The sequence below is a fragment of the Electrona antarctica genome (genome assembly GCF_951216825.1).
Source record: "Electrona antarctica genome assembly, chromosome: 17".
NCBI classification, from domain to species: Eukaryota; Metazoa; Chordata; class Actinopteri; order Myctophiformes; family Myctophidae; genus Electrona; species Electrona antarctica.
Genome location: NC_136798.1, coordinates 27,916,975 through 27,937,999, shown reverse-complemented (window position 1 = coordinate 27,937,999; position 21,025 = coordinate 27,916,975). Strand labels below are relative to the sequence as shown.

The 21,025-nt window shown below is 41.5% G+C and overlaps 1 protein-coding gene and 1 long non-coding RNA gene across 2 annotated transcripts in view; one reads left to right on the top strand and one right to left on the bottom strand.

Moving 5' to 3' along the window:
- Positions 1 to 11,210: 11,210 nt before the first annotated feature.
- Positions 11,211 to 15,738, top strand: LOC306941598 (microfibril-associated glycoprotein 4-like). The gene is made up of 6 exons (XM_079527137.1): positions 11,211 to 11,357; positions 11,397 to 11,638; positions 12,516 to 12,573; positions 13,538 to 13,655; positions 14,226 to 14,380; positions 15,360 to 15,738. Exons 2-6 carry the CDS (start codon positions 11,433 to 11,435, stop codon positions 15,588 to 15,590), a joined length of 768 nt encoding a protein of 255 aa, XP_079383263.1. The 5' UTR covers positions 11,211 to 11,357; positions 11,397 to 11,432; the 3' UTR covers positions 15,591 to 15,738.
- The window catches only part of LOC306941602, a 59,358-nt gene continuing 52,569 nt past the window's right edge, over positions 14,237 to 21,025 (bottom strand). Inside the window, exon 3 of the long non-coding RNA XR_013792189.1 lies at positions 14,237 to 14,374. This is a non-coding gene — a long non-coding RNA (uncharacterized lncRNA). The remainder of the gene's footprint in view (positions 14,375 to 21,025) is intronic.

The following is a 21,025-nucleotide window of genomic DNA, read 5'->3' as shown; positions in this document are numbered from 1 at the left end:
CCCCCCTTCAACTTCATCATGCATGCATCCTGTGATTTTCTGCCTCACTTATTTTTATTTTGACCATATGACAACTTTGTTGTCCGACTTATTTTGTTTTGTTTTTTCCTTTGCCATTCTGTTCTTATGTCAATTTCTTTTAACTGCAAAACGTTGTAGAAAGTATTTCACACACTCTTTTACACCTGTAAACTTTTACACCTGTAGACTGATTGAAGGAGATGTTTTCCGTTCTTTATTATCATAATTATTGATAACAGTTCTTAGCAAAAGTAGGGATTTGTAGAAGACAAAGTGAAAGCGGCCTTTGATATGGCATTGTTCTAACTTTGATAAAGTATCTTGCCAACTACGCGTGGCAAAACCTTTATTTTGGACGAGTAGTTGTAGGCTAAAAAAACATCTTCTAAGGAGTTATGATTAGATAATGCAAGCTGGCAGCAAGTTGGCAGCTAACCATGCACTTGGGTTTTGATCATGGCTGATAATGACATAAAAGATTACAAACATTTGGGCTATTACAGTATGTTAGATGTAAAATATCTGTCAGAGTGTGTGTGCTGTTTAAATGGGCCTCACAACTTTGAGTGATTAATTGATTGAAATAAACAAATAAAAATACAAACAAAAAACTACATTTATCTGAAAGTCAGAAAAGGTGCAGGGCAAGCAAGCTGCTTTCACTTCTGTGTTACTCAAATTCCTATCATACTGGAAGCTTAACGAGTTTCACTGACACATCTCCAAACAATTTATACAAACAGCACGATGGATTGGACAGGATTTATTAACATTTTAGTTTGTACTGTAATTTTGACAGACCTTGTCATTGTGATACAGAAAAGTAAAAAATAAATAAACACATTACTGCATAGCATAAAGGGCTGAAAAAATAAAACAAAAAATATGACTTCCGTGTCCTTGTTCCTGTCTACCAGGCCACAGATTCTCATCCACATCACAACAGATTACAATCATTGGAGGAGCTGCAGGTTAATCCAGGTTGTTGAAAAGGATGAGGCCACACAGCTCTCTTAGCCACAATGCAAGAGTTTATTAAAAGGTGCAGGGAACCAATGTTTCAACAATATAGCCTTCCTCAGGGTTTAACAGAAAGCGAATGCACGCATCACTTATAAAGGGTGTGCGGTCACTCCTTGAGTTTACCATTCAAGTTAAGATTAACATGCAAGCCATGATTTGTACATACAAAAACACTACTATTCTGCATGTCCTCGACTTGATTAATATATTTGGTAGTTTTTCTGGATACCGCATCAACTGGTCTAAGAGCGAAATCATGCCTACATTCGTTGCGTTTTTAAGCACATTGCCATTCAAGATAACTGATAAAATCACCTATCTGGGTATACAAGTCACAAAAAGATACAAGGACCTATACAAAGCCAACTTCCCCCCATTTCTTGACAAACTACAGGCATCTATTTAGGTTTTGGCAAACACTCCCTCTCCCTCTTATAGGCAGAGTAAATGTAATTAAAATGATTAGTCTACCTCAATTACTTTACCTCTTCCAAAATGTTGCCGGTCTATTTAACAAAAACATTCTTTAAACAACTTGATTCTCTTAGCTTACCCTTTCTGTGGTCCAACAAGAGTCATCGTATTTAAAAGAGTCATTTATGTAAACCCAAAAACCCAAATCTGAAATTGCCAGATTTCACACGATACTATTATGCAGCAAATGTCAGAGCGACTTCTCAGCATCTCCATAACTGGGTAATGCTGGAAAGAGAGGACTGTCACCCATACAAACCCGAGACTATCCTCCTGGCACCAACTAAAGTACATAGGTCTAGATATAATGGCAATGTTTTAATACGAGCCTCAGGTGACATCTGGAGACAGATAGGCAAACTAATAGACCTTGGGCGTCTTTTCCTCATTTCAGCAGCTAGTAGACAAATGTGGGCTACCCGGTACTCATTTTTTTTTTAGATACTTACAGATTAGGGATTATGTTGAGAACCATACCCTTATACAGATCATGCGAATGTCAAATTGCATAGAATATTCCCCTCTGTGTCACCTCTGTGTGAAAAATCACACCCGTGTGAACTGAGTGGTGTAAGGTTGATTCAGCTGGAGTTTTTGTCCGATGTAAGGTATTATATAAAGTAAGGTATTATATAGCCTGATCAGCTCTGATCTGACGTAATGAAATCACACCCGGATGTGATTTCACAACTGGCTTTTCTGTGCAGAAAAAATGAGCACGGTTGCTACGGTCATCCAGTTCACCCGGGTGTGATTTAATTACGTCAGAAATTATTTTGAACATAGCAACCATGCTCATTTTTTTCTGCACACAAAAGCCAGTTGTAGGAGTGGTTTACACCACTCAAAAATGTGAGTCTGGGGAGGCCACTCTGGCCCATTGTTATATGTTATGTCCCACAATTCAAAACTACTGGATCAACGTCTTTAATACAATATCCACAATACTTTCGTTTCAAATTACACCAGATCCACAAACTATCATCTTACATAATTCTGCAACCATGAGTGGCCTCTCCATGGCTCACAAATGTTTTCTTAATTTCTGCCTCATGTCTGCTAAAAAGTGTATACTACTGCTATGGAAAGGGAAAGAAGGTCCCAGTGTCAAAATGTGGCTAGCTGACCTGGTCAATACGTTGGAGGTGGAGAGGATAGGCCTACAATACTTGAAACTAGACCAAACTGATAAGTTCGATTTGATATGGCAACCCTTCATACAACATCTGGGATGAATCGCCAGTTACAACACTGCTGCTAAATGATGACCAATATACTCTGTAGTCGCTGCCCCATTTTGGATCTCAGGGTTTTAGTTTTTAGGGGTGTCAGTGTCTTTGTTTTTTTATTGTTTGTTTTTAAATTAAGTATCGTTCTGTTCTATGTATAGGGGTATTAATAATGTTCTTTTCAAAAGTAACCACCTACAGCCATAATACCCTGACGTGTTATTGTTACTGTCTGTCATGCATGTATGCATGTATGTATGTATGTATGTACTGTACGTACGTAGGTATATGATGTGATCTCTAAATGGACCCTCGGTCAGGCTCTGACTAGCCTATAGGCTCTGACAGGCTGGTAGTGTGTGATGATCCAGTTGAACTACTTCTGTTAGTACGGAGACGGGCCCGGGAGAACAAACAATGAGACACAGTAGGCAGTATCACAGGCTGGATCATAGAAACGAGACAGTAAGATATGAAGATGCGCGACATAGGAACGTGGCATCTTATGGGTGCCACTGCCACCTAACACAGGATGCCTCACATATCTAGAAAGTACAATGCAGACAGAGAAACATATCGCAATGCAAGCTGCACTGTCACATATGAAGTACACTGTATCTCAAGTTCAGCACAGAGACTTACTTAGCTGTACATGGCATGAATCATAACAGTATGTAAAAAGAAAAAAAAATTGTATGTTTATTCTGTACATATGCAACATCTGTACCAACCACCTTTAAATTAAAAAAAACAAACATGCGAGCCAGTCATAAATTCAGTCACTAGACCTTTTGGAAGGTATGTGTTTAATGATGTGCACAAATTACTATGATATGGATGATGAACCAGTGGCGTATCTACAATAAGGCGAAGACAGACAGCCTGTCCAAATCAATTTCTGCCTGGCCAAAATCCATACACTGAGAAAAAAGAGAGGACAAACACCAGACCTGAGAACTATTAGTGGACGTCCCAAACTCTTCTCCCTTCTGGCTCCAAAACTATGGAATGCACTTCCCATCACAGTCAGAACTGCAGCCTCACTCTCAATCTTCCGCCGTAGTCTGAAAACCCACCTCTTCAGACTCCACCATGGCCCGTAGCACTTGCCCTAGCCTAGCCCCTTAGATAGCACATTATGTAGACTTAGATAGTATTTTAAACAGACTTATAGCTTGTTACGTAGACAGCTCTTTATGTTTTGGGGCGGCTGTGGCTCAGGAGGTAGAGCAGGTCGTCCAATGATCCATGGGTCGGCGGTTCGAATCCCGGCTCCTCCTGTCTACATGTCGAAGTGTCCTTGGGCAAGACACTGAACCCCAAATTGCTCCCGATGTGCTGGTTGTTACCTTGCATGGCTTCCGCCGCCATCGGTGTATGAATGTGTGTGTGAATGGGTGAATGTAATGCACAATCTATGTAAAGCGCCTTGGATAAAGGCGCTATATAAATGCACCATTTACCATTTACCATTTATGTAGTCATAGCACTTTATAGTTATAATACAGTATGTATAATATATTATATAGTTAACATAGATACTCCACTGTTACGTTCTTAGTTTACGCATGATTCATGATAACTACTTTTTATATATGTGATGTATGCCATGCTTTTGTTATTGCTTAATGTAAATCACTCTGGATTAAGAGCGTCTGCTAAATGCCTAAATTGTAAATTGTAAATTGACAGTGGACAGCATAGAGTGTGACCCTCGATCACCCATTGGAATGCAAATGCATGCCTTTCAGCCTTTGCTGCTTTGTAGCCTACTCTTCTGGCAGGTACTGTATATCTCTTTGAAAACCTTTAGTGCTTCTGGTTATGCGTGGGGGGGAGGGGGGAGGGGCGACGACGGCAACGACAACAACAACACATCTTGCCTGCCCAACATGCAATTCCTGGAAACGCCTTTACGCAGTAAAAACATCATCACAATTTACTGTCAGGGAAAAGGGAGTTTACTGGAAGTTAGTCTCACATAGTCAGATGATTGGATATCTCCGACTAATCAGTAGACCGGTTTTTCGGAAGGTCTGGCTACACAAGTCGGCAAACCTGCTGTTTCAGCCGATGTGATGGAGTAACCTATTTTGTTTTATATGACGTGTTGGCGCGCGCGCGCACACACACACACACACACACACACACACACACACACACACACACACACACACACACACACACACACACACACACACACACACACACACACACACACACATGGATGGAATCTGTTTAACCACTTAAACCCTGTGAATACTATACTTGCTTGGCCGGATCCCCTTGCAGGGCTGTACTAGTGTATAAACTGGGGAATGTGGGGAGCAGTTTTGGAAATATTTTGATGGAATCTGTTTAACCACTTAAACCCTGTGAATACTATACTTGCTTGGCCGGATTCCCTTGCAGGGCTGTACTAGTGTATAAACTGTTTTCTCTCTACATTAAATATATTCACTGAATACACACACACACACACACACACACACACACACACACACACACACACACACACACACACACACACACACACACACACACACACACACACACACACACACACACACACACACACACACACACACACACACACACACACACACACACTTGTCAGTGCTATATGACAGACATATAGGTCAACACAGGTGCTGAGGATCAGGGTCATCAGGTGAACTAATCAAGGTCATCACCATGGCAATAGTAAGGATTGGGAATGACGTTATAAGGTAAATCAAACGGACCAAAGCTAGGGTACAAAGCATTACACATTAAACACAGTCCTTCATAATTTACATATTACATTTCCCAATAGCAGTTTAAAATATGGGCTATGGAGGGGAAAGGAAATGGTTGGAATAACGTGTTCCTCCCCGTCAGGTGAAAAGAAGCGGCTTGGCTTGGACTCCTCATGCATTGAAGGAAACATGAGGTCAGTCCATTGCTCTCCCCAGGTTAATTGGCAGAGGGATAGCGCCCAGGATTACACTAGACAATTGACACACTGGGTGAAAAACATGGGTTACAAAAATTGTGGGATTAAAATACTGGTAAGTAAAATTTGAAATACGAACATATGACAGAACAAGTCTTCAATCATGCCTCCCAGGATGACAGTTAGGTCTAAATCACCACCTCTTCGAGAGGCCTAAAGTTACAAATTGACTAATGTTGCCCTCTGCTGGTTGATGTGAAGTTTGTTCCCTTGTTCCCTAAAGTAAATCAATTTTGAGTTTGTCTGAAATCCTACCATGAATGATGAGAACTTAACAGGACAGAGAAGTTACTTGAAAGGTGCACATGGAGGTTCTTACTTGGCCTATGGCAATTCATAAATATTAATTATAGAGAATAAGTGAAGCTCTAGATCAAACAGTCTCATCCAGACCCCCAGGAACGCGGCCAGGGGGCCGGGCCGGTTCCGGCGTGCCGCCCCGTGTCCAAAATGGTTGAGAAATGACAGAGTTACCGTGCAGCGGTCCCTACTGTACCCTCTACTGTACTGTACTGTAATGTACTGTACTGGCACACCCGAAAGCATCATATATACAGTTAATATGTGCATGTGTGTGTGTTAGGTTGCGCACAGGTGGTGAAAAACAACCATGTTGTTTTCGTGCTCATACCCAGCTACCCAGCTACCCAGCCACCCACACGCATAGCTCCGTAAGGGAGTGGTTGCACCACTCAAAAAATGTCATCATTGCTAATATTATACTCAAATGTTAAAAGGAAATGGGATATGGAAATCTGGTTCACTAGGGATTGCAGATCTACAACTCAGTTTGCGCTTTAAAATGCCACAAATCATGAATGCAGCGTCCGACTGCGTTTTTGCACACACACTCCCAGTAGGCCAAGTAAGAACCTCAAATCAAACACACACATCACAACACAACTCCACATATTGGCGCACCATTTCGGACACTTTTTGCTATCACTCCTACAGATTTTGTCGAACATGTTGGTTGTTGGTACACATTATCTCTGGGGTCATGTATCACTCAGATTTTTCATATTCCATTCCAATTAGCTTATAGCTGCTATGCCTTCCAAAGTTTGTGGGACATGGGGAGACCTGAGCTCCAAGGGAAACGCTCCACACTTTTACATCTCTTTCTGTTTTCAGGAGATGTGTGTATAGATTTATTGTGTTTGTGTCCGTTTGTTTGTGACCTAAACCAGGGCAAAAGTCCATCATCCATAATATGTTACCATTCATGCACCTACTGTATGTGAGCCACATGCCATCTGTGTGCACCTTTCAAGTAGCCTAACTTCTCTGTCCTGTTAAGTAAGCCTAAAAATCATTCATGGTAGGATTTCAGACAAACTCAAATTTGATTTACTTTATACACAAAGGGAACAAACTTCACATCAACCAGCAGAGGGCAACATTAGCCAATTTGTAACTTTAAGCCTCTCGAAGAGGTGGTGATTTAGAACTGTCATCCTGGGAGGCATGATTGAAGACTTCTTCTGTCATGTTCGTATTTCAAATTGTACTTTATTTTAATCCCACAATTTTTGTAATTGTCACCCAGTGTCAATTGTCTAGTATAATCCTGGGTGCTATCCCTCTGCCAATTAACCTGGGGAGAGCAACGGACTGACCTCATGTTTCCTTCAATGCATGAGGAGTCCAAGCCGCTTCTTTTCACCTGACAGGGAGGAACACGTCCCACTCCACTGACACATGCCTCCTCTATTTAAGCACGAGGTGGATGCTGGCAAATACTGCGGCATGGTCATAGTGGACCTCCAAAAGGCTTTTGACACCAAGCTAAAAGCAATTGGTTTTGATAGCACATCAGTGAGCTGGATGCAATCCTACCTGGAGGGGAGAGAACAGATGGTGGAGTTGAACAGAACACTGTCCCCCCCATCCTGGAAGCAAATCTTTCCGGTGATAAAATGGCCACCAACGTAATAAAAAAAGTCAACGAAAGAACAAGATTCCAATACAGGATCTCCTCACTGGTCGACAAAAACACCTTGAAGACCCTAAGGGAGCCCTCGTACAAGATTTATTCGACTATGCATGCATGTACCACAGCACCTCAAAGGGCCTTAAAACAAGGCTCCAGATCTCCCAAAACAAACTGGTCAGGCTCCTACTTGGCCTCACTTCCAGAACCCACCTCACCCCTGCCCACTTTGACAGGCTGGAATGGTTTAGGGTTGACGACAGAGTACAGCATCTTGCAATGGGTCTGGTCCACAAGATTCGATACACCACCAAGATACCCATGTACCTGTCTAAATACTTCCTTAATGTCAACGAAGTCCACCCCACAACACCAGAGTGAGCTCAACAAACCATGTGCAACCCAGATTTGGCACAAACAAGGGACTAAATTAATTTCGCTCTTATGCCACCAAAATGTGGAACGCCCTACCAACGGTCATTAAGACATGCAAATCCCTTGACTCCTTCAACACCGCTCTCAAAGGGCACCTACGGACGGCTGCAATTCGAACCTGGCCCCCGTAAAATCTGAATCCCCCACCCACCCCTTTTTCCCCTCACTGTATATGTTTTCTTTTCCCTTTTTACTTCCGTTATGATGATTTCCTGTTTTTTGGCTATATAGAAGTGTATATTTGTATGTCTCTAAATGTTATGATGAATTGAACATGGTGGACCTTCTTGTAAACAAGTATAGTGCTTTATTGGTCGTCCACTCACAGTTGACAGTTTTTGTATTGAGTTGTGCTTGAAATGTACTGTAATTCTGCAAACTGTTAATAAATATTTCAATCAATCAATCAAAACATGGTCTGTACAGTGTACATTATATGGTTTAACGTGTAATGCTTTGTACCCTAGCTTTGGTCCTTTTGATTTACTTTATAATGGCATTCCCAATCCTTACTATTGCCATGGTAATGATGACCTTGATAAGTTCGCCTGATGACCCTGATCCTCAGCAGCTGTGTTGACCTATATGTCTGTCATATAGCACTGACGATTGTTTCATGAGCCCTTCCTATCACTCATGCACTTTGAGCATGTGACGTTAGCACATGGTTGAGCATTTAAAAATCAAATAAAAATGTTTAAGTCATCCTTACATTATAATTATTATAATAAGTATTATTATTATTATTATCTCCGCCTACCAGTCTTCCACCACCACCACCACCACCACCACCACTTTAGTTCTTTTAGTTTTTGAGACCAGTGCACTTGCAATCAACCTCATACTATAAGAACAAAGGAAGTATGTTCTTTTAGAGCCTCACAATTTTGTGCACCATAGGAAGGAAATCTGACATGTCCAAAATGTAAGTACTGTAAGTGATATTTTGTGGTTTAAAACTGTGTGTGTGTGTGTGTATGTGCATGTGCGTGTGCGTGTGTGTGTGAGTTCAACCAGCCAAAATTCTCACATGTCTCCCCCCTGCTCTGCTCCCTGCACTGGCTCCCGGTTGCTGCCCGCACAGAATACAAAACTCTGATGTTGGCATTTAAAGCAACCAAAGGTATGGCTCCCCCATATCTTGCCAGCATGATTGAACCCTACAAACCCTCCCGCACACTCAGATCAGCCAACGCAGGGAAGCTGGAAGTACCCTCACTAAAAACGCCGGGACAACGCTCCACACGTCCCAAACTCTTCTCTCTTCTGGCCCCAAAACTGTGGAATGCACTTCCCGTTGCAATCAGAACTGCAGCATCACTCCCGATCTTCCGCCGTAGTCTGAAAACCCACCTTTTCAGACTCCATCATGGCCCATAGCACTTACCCTACCCCCCTTAGACAGCACTTCTTAGACTTATATAGCATTTGAAACAGACTTATAGCATGTCATGTAGCACAATAAGTGCATTGTATGTAGTCATAGCACTTCATAGTATATATGTACACCATAGTATAGCATATATGTATAGTTTATATGTATAGTGTCATTATATAGATATGTTATAGTTATATGTAACACGTCATAGAAAATAAAATAGGTTACTCCATCACATCGGATGAAACAGCAGGTTTTCCAACTGTAGCCAGACCTTCCGAAAAATCTGTCTGCTAATTGATAGTCGGAGATATCCAATCTTCTGACTATGTGAGACTAACTTCCAGTAAAATGCCCAATGACGTAAGCCTTGTATCTTTTATTATAATCTTAGATGCAATTACTTCTCTGATGGGATTTCCCTGACAGTAAATTGTGATGATGTTTTTACTGCGTAAAACCCTCTGGGGAATTCTTTTGCAGAAAATGGCAGATCTACAAGCTTATGTGTTCTTATATTATCATCACTTACTACCCAAATACAGCTCAATGTGTCAGTTGCGAGCAATGGCGCCCAATGTGTTCAAGTTAAGATTAACCGGAGAGCCAGTCATCAAATCAGGACACTACTCACACTAGAGAAGTGTCGTTCGTGAACAAATCGAGTCATTGAACGGCTCTTTGAAACAAACGATGGTATCCGGTTCACAGTAGGGGGCCGTTCCTTTCTTAGAGGAGGAGGAGGGGGGGGGGGGGCATTCTCCTCCATGCGACTATTATAGGCCACTGTGAGTCGTCTGATGCTGCTTTGTCTGCTTTGTGTACAGAAGGATCTAAAGAGTAACAAGTAACAATGATATGGATGATAACAAGTCGTTTTTTAGAATAGTTTGATGCAATCCGTTTAATCACTTAAACCTGCTTGCCTGACCAGAGTCCTTCAGGGCTGTATTAGTGTATTTTCTGTTTTCCGCTGATTGGACATCTCCGCCTAGATGTAGTAGACAGATTTCTTGCATGGTATGGCACAAGTCGGCAAACCTGCATAGCAAGGTTTGCACAGAAAGTGCAATACATAATAGATCCAAACACTGATCTAAGGGAGGTTACATTACGGTCAACTGCTAGACATGCATATTAACACAAAGGAAAAAAGATAACATTATACACACTACACATAATTCAGCCCCTTCAGGGCTGTATTAGTGTATTTTCTGTTTTCCGCTGATTGGACATCTCCGCCTAGATGTAGTAGACAGATTTCTTGCATGGTATGGCACAAGTCGGCAAACCTGCATAGCAAGGTTTGCACAGAAAGTGCAATACATAATAGATCCAAACACTGATCTAAGGGAGGTTACATTACGGTCAACTGCTAGACATGCATATTAACACAAAGGAAAAAAGATAACATTATACACACTACACATAATATGATTTATATATTACTTTTTTTCTTCTCCTTTCCATCCCCCAGCTAGTAGCTACTCAAGGAGGATATATGAAAATATGTCCCAATTGCAGGCAGGGCCGTGCAGAGAGTCTGAACAGTTTGTCTGTAGTATTGATTTTAGTGCCTTTGAGTTGCTAGAGTACCATGCGGTCCACACATAGTCAAAATGACATTGGATGAGTGAGTGCTCAGTGCATCATCATCAGTGCATAATAACCAATGAGGAAATCCTGCCCAAAAGCACATGCAGGCTCACAGCTCACATGACGGGACCAACAATCTCCTGAGGCTGCTACTCTTGAGATGAATGGAATGAAGAAAGAATGAAGGAGAACGAAACAATCTAGTTTGGCTTGGTTCTCTAAAAAAAACGTCACCGCTTTGAACTATTGGTGCATCGATGCTTCCGAACATACTCTCAACACGCTCACACATGTCACTCTCATCTGGATCACAAATGGAAAGATTTAATTCAGAATTTTGATCAACCAATGATTTTGTTTTGTAAGGGGGGTTTCTGTCAGAAGCGAGAGGGTATAGAGGGTCGTTCTTTCGTGAGGAGATATAGAGGTAGAGTGATAGAAGCAGGGGTCAAGATGCTGCTGCTACTGTTTGTATTAATGGTGTGTGTGTCTGTAAGTGTAAACGTCCATCATGAGGACCTGTCCATGCTGCAGGACTGTGCCGTCATCTACAGGTACTGTAGGCATTCTGTCACTCACTATCACAACATTTTATTGTCACTCATTGTGTGTGTGTTTATTTGTTTTGTCGAAACTCAAGTAGCGGTCAATAGGGGGACTGCCCATAATTCCAACGTCTCATTATTCCCGACTATGTGGCTTCGTGTGCGGTTAAGGCTCACTAATCACGGCACCGTGAATAGTGAGCCCCAGATAGAGAGACACGTGTTGTTTTTTGTGTTTGTGTCTTTCTTTTTCTTTTTATGGCGCAGGTATTTTTAATAAGTGGGTGGAAATAAAAACATTAAAGACATACTTTTTGGATAAATATTTATTTTTTTCTTATAACATTTAGGGGTTCCATAGTGACTGAAGGGCCAGTTGCACCACCTGAACTTACATTCGGGCGGCGCAACCCTCCACTCATTTGGCCAACAAAAATTCCACAGGGCCGATAATATGACAAATAATTTAAATATGTTGCTGTCTCCAATGTATTCAAACTTTGTGTTTTTTTGTAAATGAATACCCTTGACCACACTACAGTGTCACACAAAAGCATCAAAAGCAGCAGGTCAACAAGCTCGAAATGCTGAGTGAAGCAACGCGTTTTGAGCCTGTAGATCTGCAACTTTTGCCATTTTTTTATTTGAATCCTGAAAAGCCAGTTTTGGAGGTTTCCACCCAACAGAGACGATATACAAAATAAATGACCGATATATTTATATATATATATATTTATACTTTTGAAATTAAAAAAATATATAGTGGAAATAGCGGTTCTACATTTAGATCTCAGTTGTGAGATCGTGCCTTTTCTGCTATTTTTGGAGAAAAATAATAATTTTCAAACATTTTACCAAAATTATCTCAACATAATTGCGATCACAGGTATGTTTCCACCCAGAGCGGCGTCTACACCATCTACCCCAATGCTACACCAATCAAGGTCAGTACTGGACAATAACTAAGATACATTCACTATTTTTGTATTTTTGGATACTTAATGACTTTCACTCCACTACATTGCAAAGATATACTGTAGGCTACTTTCGACTCCAATACATTTCTGGGAAGGGAATTGTTGCAATTGCACAGTAACCTCTTTTTGTGTTTTCTTGTGAATCAATGCCCTACTTCATCATACAGTACCATCGGAAATAGAAGATCGACAAGCTCAAACTGACGTGAATGTTTGCTATGTATTTTTGCTATGAAATCCTGAAATGTAACAGTTTTGGACATACAGTAATGAGGTTTACACCCGCCAGAGACATTATGAATAAACCACTTAAAAGCAGATCACAACAAGTTGCATTGTGACACTTTGTGAGCTTGTGGATGAGCATTTTTAGCTCAATTTTGAAATGGGGCAAAAGTGGTTAAATGTCCTTTTCCCCTTCCTAGAAGTAGTAGTGGAGTGGAAGTATCCAAAAATGCAAACACTCAAGTTAAGTAGGCCTACAGATTATATAGAGATACATCTATGTCGGGTGGAAACCTTGTATAGCCAAACCTGTAACTTTTCAGGATTAAAATTCAAGAATGGCAAAACTAGCAGATCGACAAGCTAAGAACGCGCTGTGAAGCGACGCGTTTCAAGCTTGTAGATCTGCAATTTGTTATGCTTGTGTGAGACGTTGTAGTATGACCAAGTAGTAGGGCATTCATTTAAAAAACAAAAAACAAACAAATATAGCTGCAAGCAGCGATAAGACGGGACCAAGCAATAAGCCCTTTTAGGCTGCTCAACAGTGCCACCTTAGGTCACCCAGCGGTATTGACTCATGTGGAACACATCTGTCACTTTGTACTTGAAGAAATCGGCCAAGGAATGGGACTATATTTTATTCTTTTACTCTGTAGTAGTAAATTAAACTGTCCCCTTTGGTTACTGTCCTACCCCCATACAGGTGTATTGTGACATGGACACAGACGGAGGATGGACAGTCATTCAGAGGAGGATGGACAGACATGTCAACTTCCAAAGACCCTGGGCACAGTACAAAGACGGCTTTGGAAACCCTGCAGGCGAGTAGCGCTAAAACAATAACAATAAGCCTGATTTGCAGTAGGTTACATATAATTATACATCTTATAGGCAGATCAATGGGATATCCTCCCAGTCACTCTAAGCCAGGGAAAGCCCCACCTTGTGTACTTCCATTCCTTATTCCTGACAAAGACCCGCAAGGTTTCTTTTTCGTTAAATAAAGTTTGGGAGCTCAAGACCGGTGTGCGGACTTCCTACATTCTCATACTTTTTGGTATACGGTTTGTTGCCATATATATATATATATATATATATATATATATATATATATATATATAGGGTGATCACACCCTTAAACGATGTTTGAAATAATGTTATCTTTCATTAGACAAAGAAACAATCGTGCGCCACCAAAAAAAACTTGAAAATAGTGAAAATATAACCATCTTACAAGCTCACAGCGTGTCACAACTTGTGCGCTTGTAGATCTACATTTTTGTTGTTGCAACTTCTATGTGACACTGTATAGCATGATGAAGTATTAATTTACACAACAGTGATGATATAATTTGTTGTCTCTCCCCCCCCCCCCCCCCCCCCTCCAACAGGCGAGTTCTGGCTGGGACTGGACCACATGCATCTCCTCACCAGGCTCCACCGGTACCATCTGAGGCTGGACCTGGAGGACTTTGAGGGGAACACGTCCTTCGCCTTTTACTCCCACTTCTCTGTGGGCTCCGAGGCGACGGACTACAAGCTGCAGGTCCAAAGAAAGATTTACATATAACAACCATAGACTGTAGAAAAAAGAGAAAAAAAAGAAAACACTATCCGTGGCGTATCCGTCAATCTATACTAAATGGTAAATGGTGCATTTATATAGGGCCTTTATCCAAGGCGCTTTACATAGATGCATTACATTCACCCATTCACACACACTTTAATACACCGATGGTGGAGGAAACCATGCAAGGCACTAACCTGCACATCAGGAGCAATTAGGGGTTCAGCGTCTTGCTCAAGGACACTTCGACACTAAGGGCTATATCTTGCGCCACCCCTTAACCCTTATCCCTAAACTTATTTGCCATTTTTTTCTATTTTAAAAAACATTTTTAAATAGTTCAACGTGTAGATGTAGATCGGCTAGTTGAACTATTTTAAAATGATTTTCAAAATAGTAAAAAATGGCAAATAAGTTTAGGGATAAGGGATAAGGGTGGCGCAAGATGGAGCCCTAACTCTACTAACACAATTGGCCGGTGTTCTGTCTACTCAGTCTGTGTCTCAGAGGAGGGCTGTGGACAGTTCAGAAACCCACCTACCAGTGACATCATCGATGGGGTCACTTCTATTCCTGGAAAGTTGGCATGCTATAATGGAAGCCAGTGGCTTCTTGTGTGTGTGTGTGTGTGTGTGTGTGTGTGTGTGTGTGTGTGTGTGTATATATGTGTGTACAGTATGTGTGTGTGTGTGTGTGTGTGTGTGTGTGTGTGTGTGTGTGTGTGTGTGTGTGTGTATATATATACATACACACAAACGATGATGTCACTGGTAGGCAGGTTTCCTGAAGTGCCCTCCTATATGACACACAGACCGAGGAGATGTTTCTTAGCATTTTATCATGAGCGTTGGTGAGGGCCAATTGTTATTAGGAAGGATGTTGAAAATGGGAGAAGTCGTCCTTTAAGACGAGTGAACAGTGCTCAAGTTAAATTGTAAACTGTCCCACACCGTCGTAGGTGTCGGGCTTCAAGGAGGGAGGCACGGGGGACTCCATGACGCATCGCAACGGACACAAGTTCTCCACCTTCGACAAGAACCAGGAGCAGTGGAACAGGACCTGCGCTAATCAGTACCACGGTGCGTTCTGGCAGGACGACCACAGCTGTCACTACAACAACCCCAATGGATTCTACCTGTGGCAGAATCAAATATTCTCCATATCCATGAAGATCAGACGTGATTATTAAGCACTTTAACCCTGGCATGCGTTTTGGTTTCGAACACATTTGAACATGTAAATCCGTTTATTTCCATAGGACACACGTTTGTCTTGATGACTGAATTTTTAACAAGAGTTTGAAATCTGCCATGATAAGCAACATAATAAAGACATGCATTTTAATATCTACAATACCTCAGGGCTCTGCCTGATTCACTACGTTCTGTGGATTTTTTTCCATGGGAATGTAGTGAATCAGGCTGGAACCCAGCCTATAATAAAAGGGCACCTGTCTGCAATTTACAACCGGACGCAAAAATACCTTTTCTGCTCCTGTGATTGCTTGTATAGTAGGCAATTGTATATCTTAATGTCTGGATGAATACAAAGGACCACAAGCCCTCATGGCTTTTTGTCTCATGCTTTTTGCATTATTCTATAACTCAGTTTAACTGCACCTTAAGCTTTAGGCTTAACTGTACTTAATAAGATAATCAAGCAATACAAATAATCCATAGTCAGTCTCCCTGACATGACAAACGTCACACTAAAGCTTAATCCACAGTAAGGCTCTAGCTGCTCACACCCTGCTTTTTAAAATGAGTCACACATTTTCAAAAACAAGTCTCTCAGCGCACTCCCAGTGCCTATTATAATGTATGCTTCGGTGTCTCGCCCCAAAACACAGCAGATATCCACAACGCCTTGCATCTGGCTTGTAGGCCTACATGTGTGGCCGGCCACACCGTGACACAACAAAGTACAGTATAATGTTGACATGTGATCGACTTTTATTTTTTGCTTATGCTTTTTTTTGTGGCGTTCGCCTTTATTTTATATTTTTTATGGAGGGACACACAGTCGGCTGACAGGAAATGGGGAGAGAGTTGGGGGGAAGACATGCAGTAAAGGCCGTCGGGATCGGGAGTCGAACCCGCGGCACACTGCCAGACTGGATTACCAGCCATGGTGCCTGGACCACTGAGCCATGGCCAGGCCGGACATTTTCACCTAAATGTTTTTGCCATGGACATACAGGACATGATAAAAATGGGGCACAATATTTCCTCTTTAAGATACTGGGGTATGGCCTGGGCCATGGCTCAGTGGTCCAGGCACCTTGGCTGGTAATCCAGTCTGGCAGTGTGCCGCGAGTTCGACTCCCGATCCCGACGTCCTTTACTGCATGTCTTCCCCCCATCTCTCTCCCCATTTCCTGTCAGCCTACTGTCTGTCCCTCCATAAAAAATATAAAATAAAGGCGAAAGCCACAAAAGAAAAAACATAAAAAATAATTTAAAAAAAGATACTGGGGTATAGAGAAGGTCGAGAGACTACTCCTACTTCAACGTGAAGTAGGAGTCGATACTATGGCTCCTCCAGGGCTGAATGAGGAATTTGATGTCAAACCATTTCTGAGATAATTCTTTCTTTTTATTTTTCATTCTTTTAACTTTGTTTGTGTACACTGTTTTTCTTGCCATTTTTTGTTGTCCTTATGCTGTGTCCTCATTATTTTGTACTGCAATTGCAGTACCTTACAATTTTGTTGCTATTTTATTATGGTCTCCTCTTGTAGGCAGTATTGTATTTTTATTATTTGTTTTTACTGGGTTGCAGCTTATTAATCATTTTGTCTGCACCACTATACTTCCCTATTCTACTTGGGTTCTAAAGAGTTGTCCTTAGTGCCACTATTTTTAATATAATTAGAGTCCTCGGCTTGATATGCCCTTCATGCTAATTGCAGCCATATCCTTTCAGATGCGGTGGGTGTGTCTTGCTTGATTTCCTTCATTGCAATAGAGCTTGTTCCTTGTTGACCTGCCTATATGCTGTTGTATAATACCTACTTGATGTTTTGTACCTGTACTTGTACTCATGAAATCTACAGACGAGATTATATTAGCCTATTGAGTTGAAATGGAAATTATTATTTAAAAAAAAGAAAAGTGACACGTTGTGAGCTTGTAGATTGGCTATTTTCAAATAAGTATGCATAGGGTTGAAGTGGTTAATAGTTTGTAATGATCAAAATCTAGGCCTACAAAGCAACTAGTATAACTAAAGTTTAAAAATAATTGTAGTGGAGTAAAAAGTACAATATTTGCTAATTAAAAAGTAAAAGTATTATATAGTAAATTGGAAACACTCCAGTAAAGTAAAAATAAATCCTAAAAAGTGCACTTAAGTGCAGTACTTGAGTAAATCTCACTTTACACTATCGGGGTCAGGGTCATCCCTATATGTTCTCGGGGTTCTATGTTCCCCGCTTACCAAAGGGGGTTAGGGTTATGGTTGTAAGCGGCTTGTAAGCAGGGAACATAGAACCTGCATTCAGGGAGCTTCATTTTACATACTGGTAATTCTTACATAGTTTTGGGCCAGTTTGTCATTACCCTATTTTGAAAAGAGATTTTGACAGAAAATAATAAATAATAAATAACAACAAACCAGGTTGGGTCATAAAATGAGGAGAGGAATGTACAATGCGTTCTTGCTATGAGAGAGATGGCTGATTTAGGCAATCACACCTGAGCTGGGCGTGACGAGTGCGCACCAGCCTACTTACCGCATTCTGCAGTGTTCATCGCAGAACCTGTTAAACAGCCACAGATATGCAGATATAGCCACAGGCACACAACCATAGACACACAACACGAACCACAACTACACAAACACACAGGTTTCACGCGTGATTTCTTTCTTTCTTTCTTTCTTTCTTTCTTTCTCTTTCTTTCTTTCAGGGCCATATAGACACACAACACGAACCACAAACACACAGGTTGAGATAAGGCATATGTGAGCCGGTGGAAATGTAGATGTTTGGTTTATTGTGATATTTGTGCTTTTGCTGTGTTATCCTTTTGCATGTTTGAAATGTTTTCTTTAAGTTGCTGTAGAGTGAGATTATTGTCGAGTGATTTTACTCTATTGTTTTGCTTATGCATTTGTGTTTTGAGTTGCATGATATTATATAACCTTGTTTCCACTGACTGCCACTAACCCACTGACTAATTAAGGCCCTGCAGCTTTAAGGACCTGCACCTGGGTTGGGTGTGGTCAACCAGGAGCCTCTATATAAGAGAAGACAGTGTTTGGGAGAGAGAGAGAAAACAGAGGAAGGAGAAGGCTGTGTTGGGAGAAGGAGGAATGGGGGCAGCTCCATGGGCTGGGGCCGGGACACCCCAGCTGGGGGCCAGCGGTAGCCATGTTCGTCGACCACAGATGGGTTGTAAGTGCCATGAGAGCCATGCCTTCGACACTGTAAGCGCCATGACCGCGGCCCCTGGCTGGTGTGTGCCCGGCTTGGCCTTGCCCATGGGGGGGCTGTCCGGAGAACATGAGAGAGACCCACAGAATGCAGCAGGGGACGGAAAGAGTGACGGATCGAGGGGACCGAGAGAGACGACCCAGACGGACGAGGCTGGAGAGAGGGAGCGAGTGCTGCTTACGTGTCAGCGTAGGTGGCCGGTTCTGATGCCGGCCGCCGCTGTAAGTAACCTTCTGATGCAGTACTCGCTCACATACCTGTCTACCAGAGCCGTTTGCTTAATAGGAGATGTTGGAACCGTTGTACTGGCCTACCTGTGTATGTGATTGCAGGAGCTGGTTGTGAAGAGGACCAGGATATTCCAGGCTACTCTTCCAGAGAACCTCCCCTGCACCAATCCCTACCTCAGAGCTAATGTTGCACATGTTGAAGGACTAGATTGTTTTAAGAGTTTTTAGCATTTGTCTTGTCTTTAATTGGTGTTTTAGGTACCCATGTAATTAGGCCTAATTTTATAATAAATATTGTAATTTTCTATCTTCCTTATAGCTGGTTTCCGTTTCAGTCCTTCCCTGTGTTTTTAGCTATTTTTATGCTCTTTTACCTGGTTTTAAACTCGAACCTGTGTTGCCTTGTTTTTATATTTTGTATTATTTAATAGAGGACCAGACCTCTCAAAGGTGGCGTAGTTCGGCTACAGAGTTTTTATAGAGTATCACAGTGCACTTTATTAATAGTTTCTTGTGACTTAATCGGCCACACGTCACACATACAGGGCCCTATTTTTGTCAGTTCCTTACCGCTTATCCCTAAACTTCTTTGTCTTTTTTGAGGGTTGTGTTTGAGGGTTTGTGTAAACAACACAAACATTGAATGCCATGGACAATGAATGGCCAGCTTTGAGGGTTGAAGACGAAGGTGAGGACGCAAATTCTGATTGGCCAGAATGAGATGATGGGAGATATGAAATTGTGATTGTCGGAATGAGACGATGTATGATGACGGAATACGAGACTGCTCGCCCCTTTACCAACTCGCCCCGGGCGTACAGCCGGCAGAACAACGCGGCCTGGTATTCCTAAAGTAATCTAAGTAAATTATGCTTAAACAGTTAAACCTAACCTTATTCCTAACCTCAACCTCAGTAAAACAATGCCTAAACCTAACCCTATTCCTAAACTTAACCCCAGTAAAACTATGCCTAACCCTAAACTTATTTCTAACCTTATTCTCAGTAAAACAAAATAAAGAATACAAGAACCGCCGCACCGAGCTGTCGGCGTGAGGTCGGCGGAAAAAAGCTGGGGCGAGATGGAATTGGGGCGACCTGACCTGTTACCATGATGACGTATGATGATAAGAAACATTTAAAACATTAAAACATTTTAAAATTGTTCAACTAGCCGATCTACATCGACACGTTGTGAGCTTGTAGACGGGCTATTTTAAGTATTAAAACATGTTTTTCAAAAAAAAAAAAAAGCAAAGAAGTTTAGGGATAAGCGGTGAGGACAGAATAGAGCGCTAAGGGCTCTATTTTCATCAGTGCTAAACCCCTTATCCCTAAACTTCTTTGCCTTTTTTAACTATTTTGAAAAACATTTTTGAATAGTTAAAACAGCCAATCTACAAGCTCACAACGTGTCGATGTAGATCAGCTAGTTGAACTATTCAAAAATGTTTTTTTGTAGGGATAAGGGGTTTATCATGGACAAAAATAGAGCCCTTAGCCTATGGCAAGCCAGGAAGAGGAGTGGTTGGCAGTGGCAGATCAGTGATTGGCAGAGTTGCCATTGTAGATTTCCGCAACAAAAAAAGTTCAGTTCAGTTTTTACTTTATTTCTTTTACATGGATGGCCATAGAAATGTTACTTTTCCTCATTCGGCTTTTGTGATTTTCGTTTTTTATACAAAAGTTCATGACAGCAAAGTAAAAGCTTATTCGAATATCCTTGATTCAAACGGCATGGAAAATATATCTTTCCCAGTTTCAGCATTCCCCTCAATAAAGCGAGCCATAAACTTCCCATTTCACATTTAAGTTCACATTGAACAGAGCGTTTGTCACTTGGAAGCCCGGAGCCCTGATATGGGGAAAGTGAGGGCTAGACAGACACAGATCAATCACTTTGCTAGAGTGACCATGACGGAGTTTGTAATCAGTGACATGGATCACAGTTTACGATGCA

Bases quoted from the DNA above. Each gene is read 5' to 3' on its own strand.
- LOC306941598 (XM_079527137.1), top strand. From the start codon at position 11,433: ATGATTTTGTTTTGTAAGGGGGGTTTCTGTCAGAAGCGAGAGGGTATA. The intron at 11,639-12,515 runs GTACTGTAGGCA...TTGCGATCACAG, and splicing joins GACTGTGCCGTCATCTACAG to GTATGTTTCCACCCAGAGCG. The intron at 12,574-13,537 runs GTCAGTACTGGA...ACCCCCATACAG, and splicing joins CCAATGCTACACCAATCAAG to GTGTATTGTGACATGGACAC.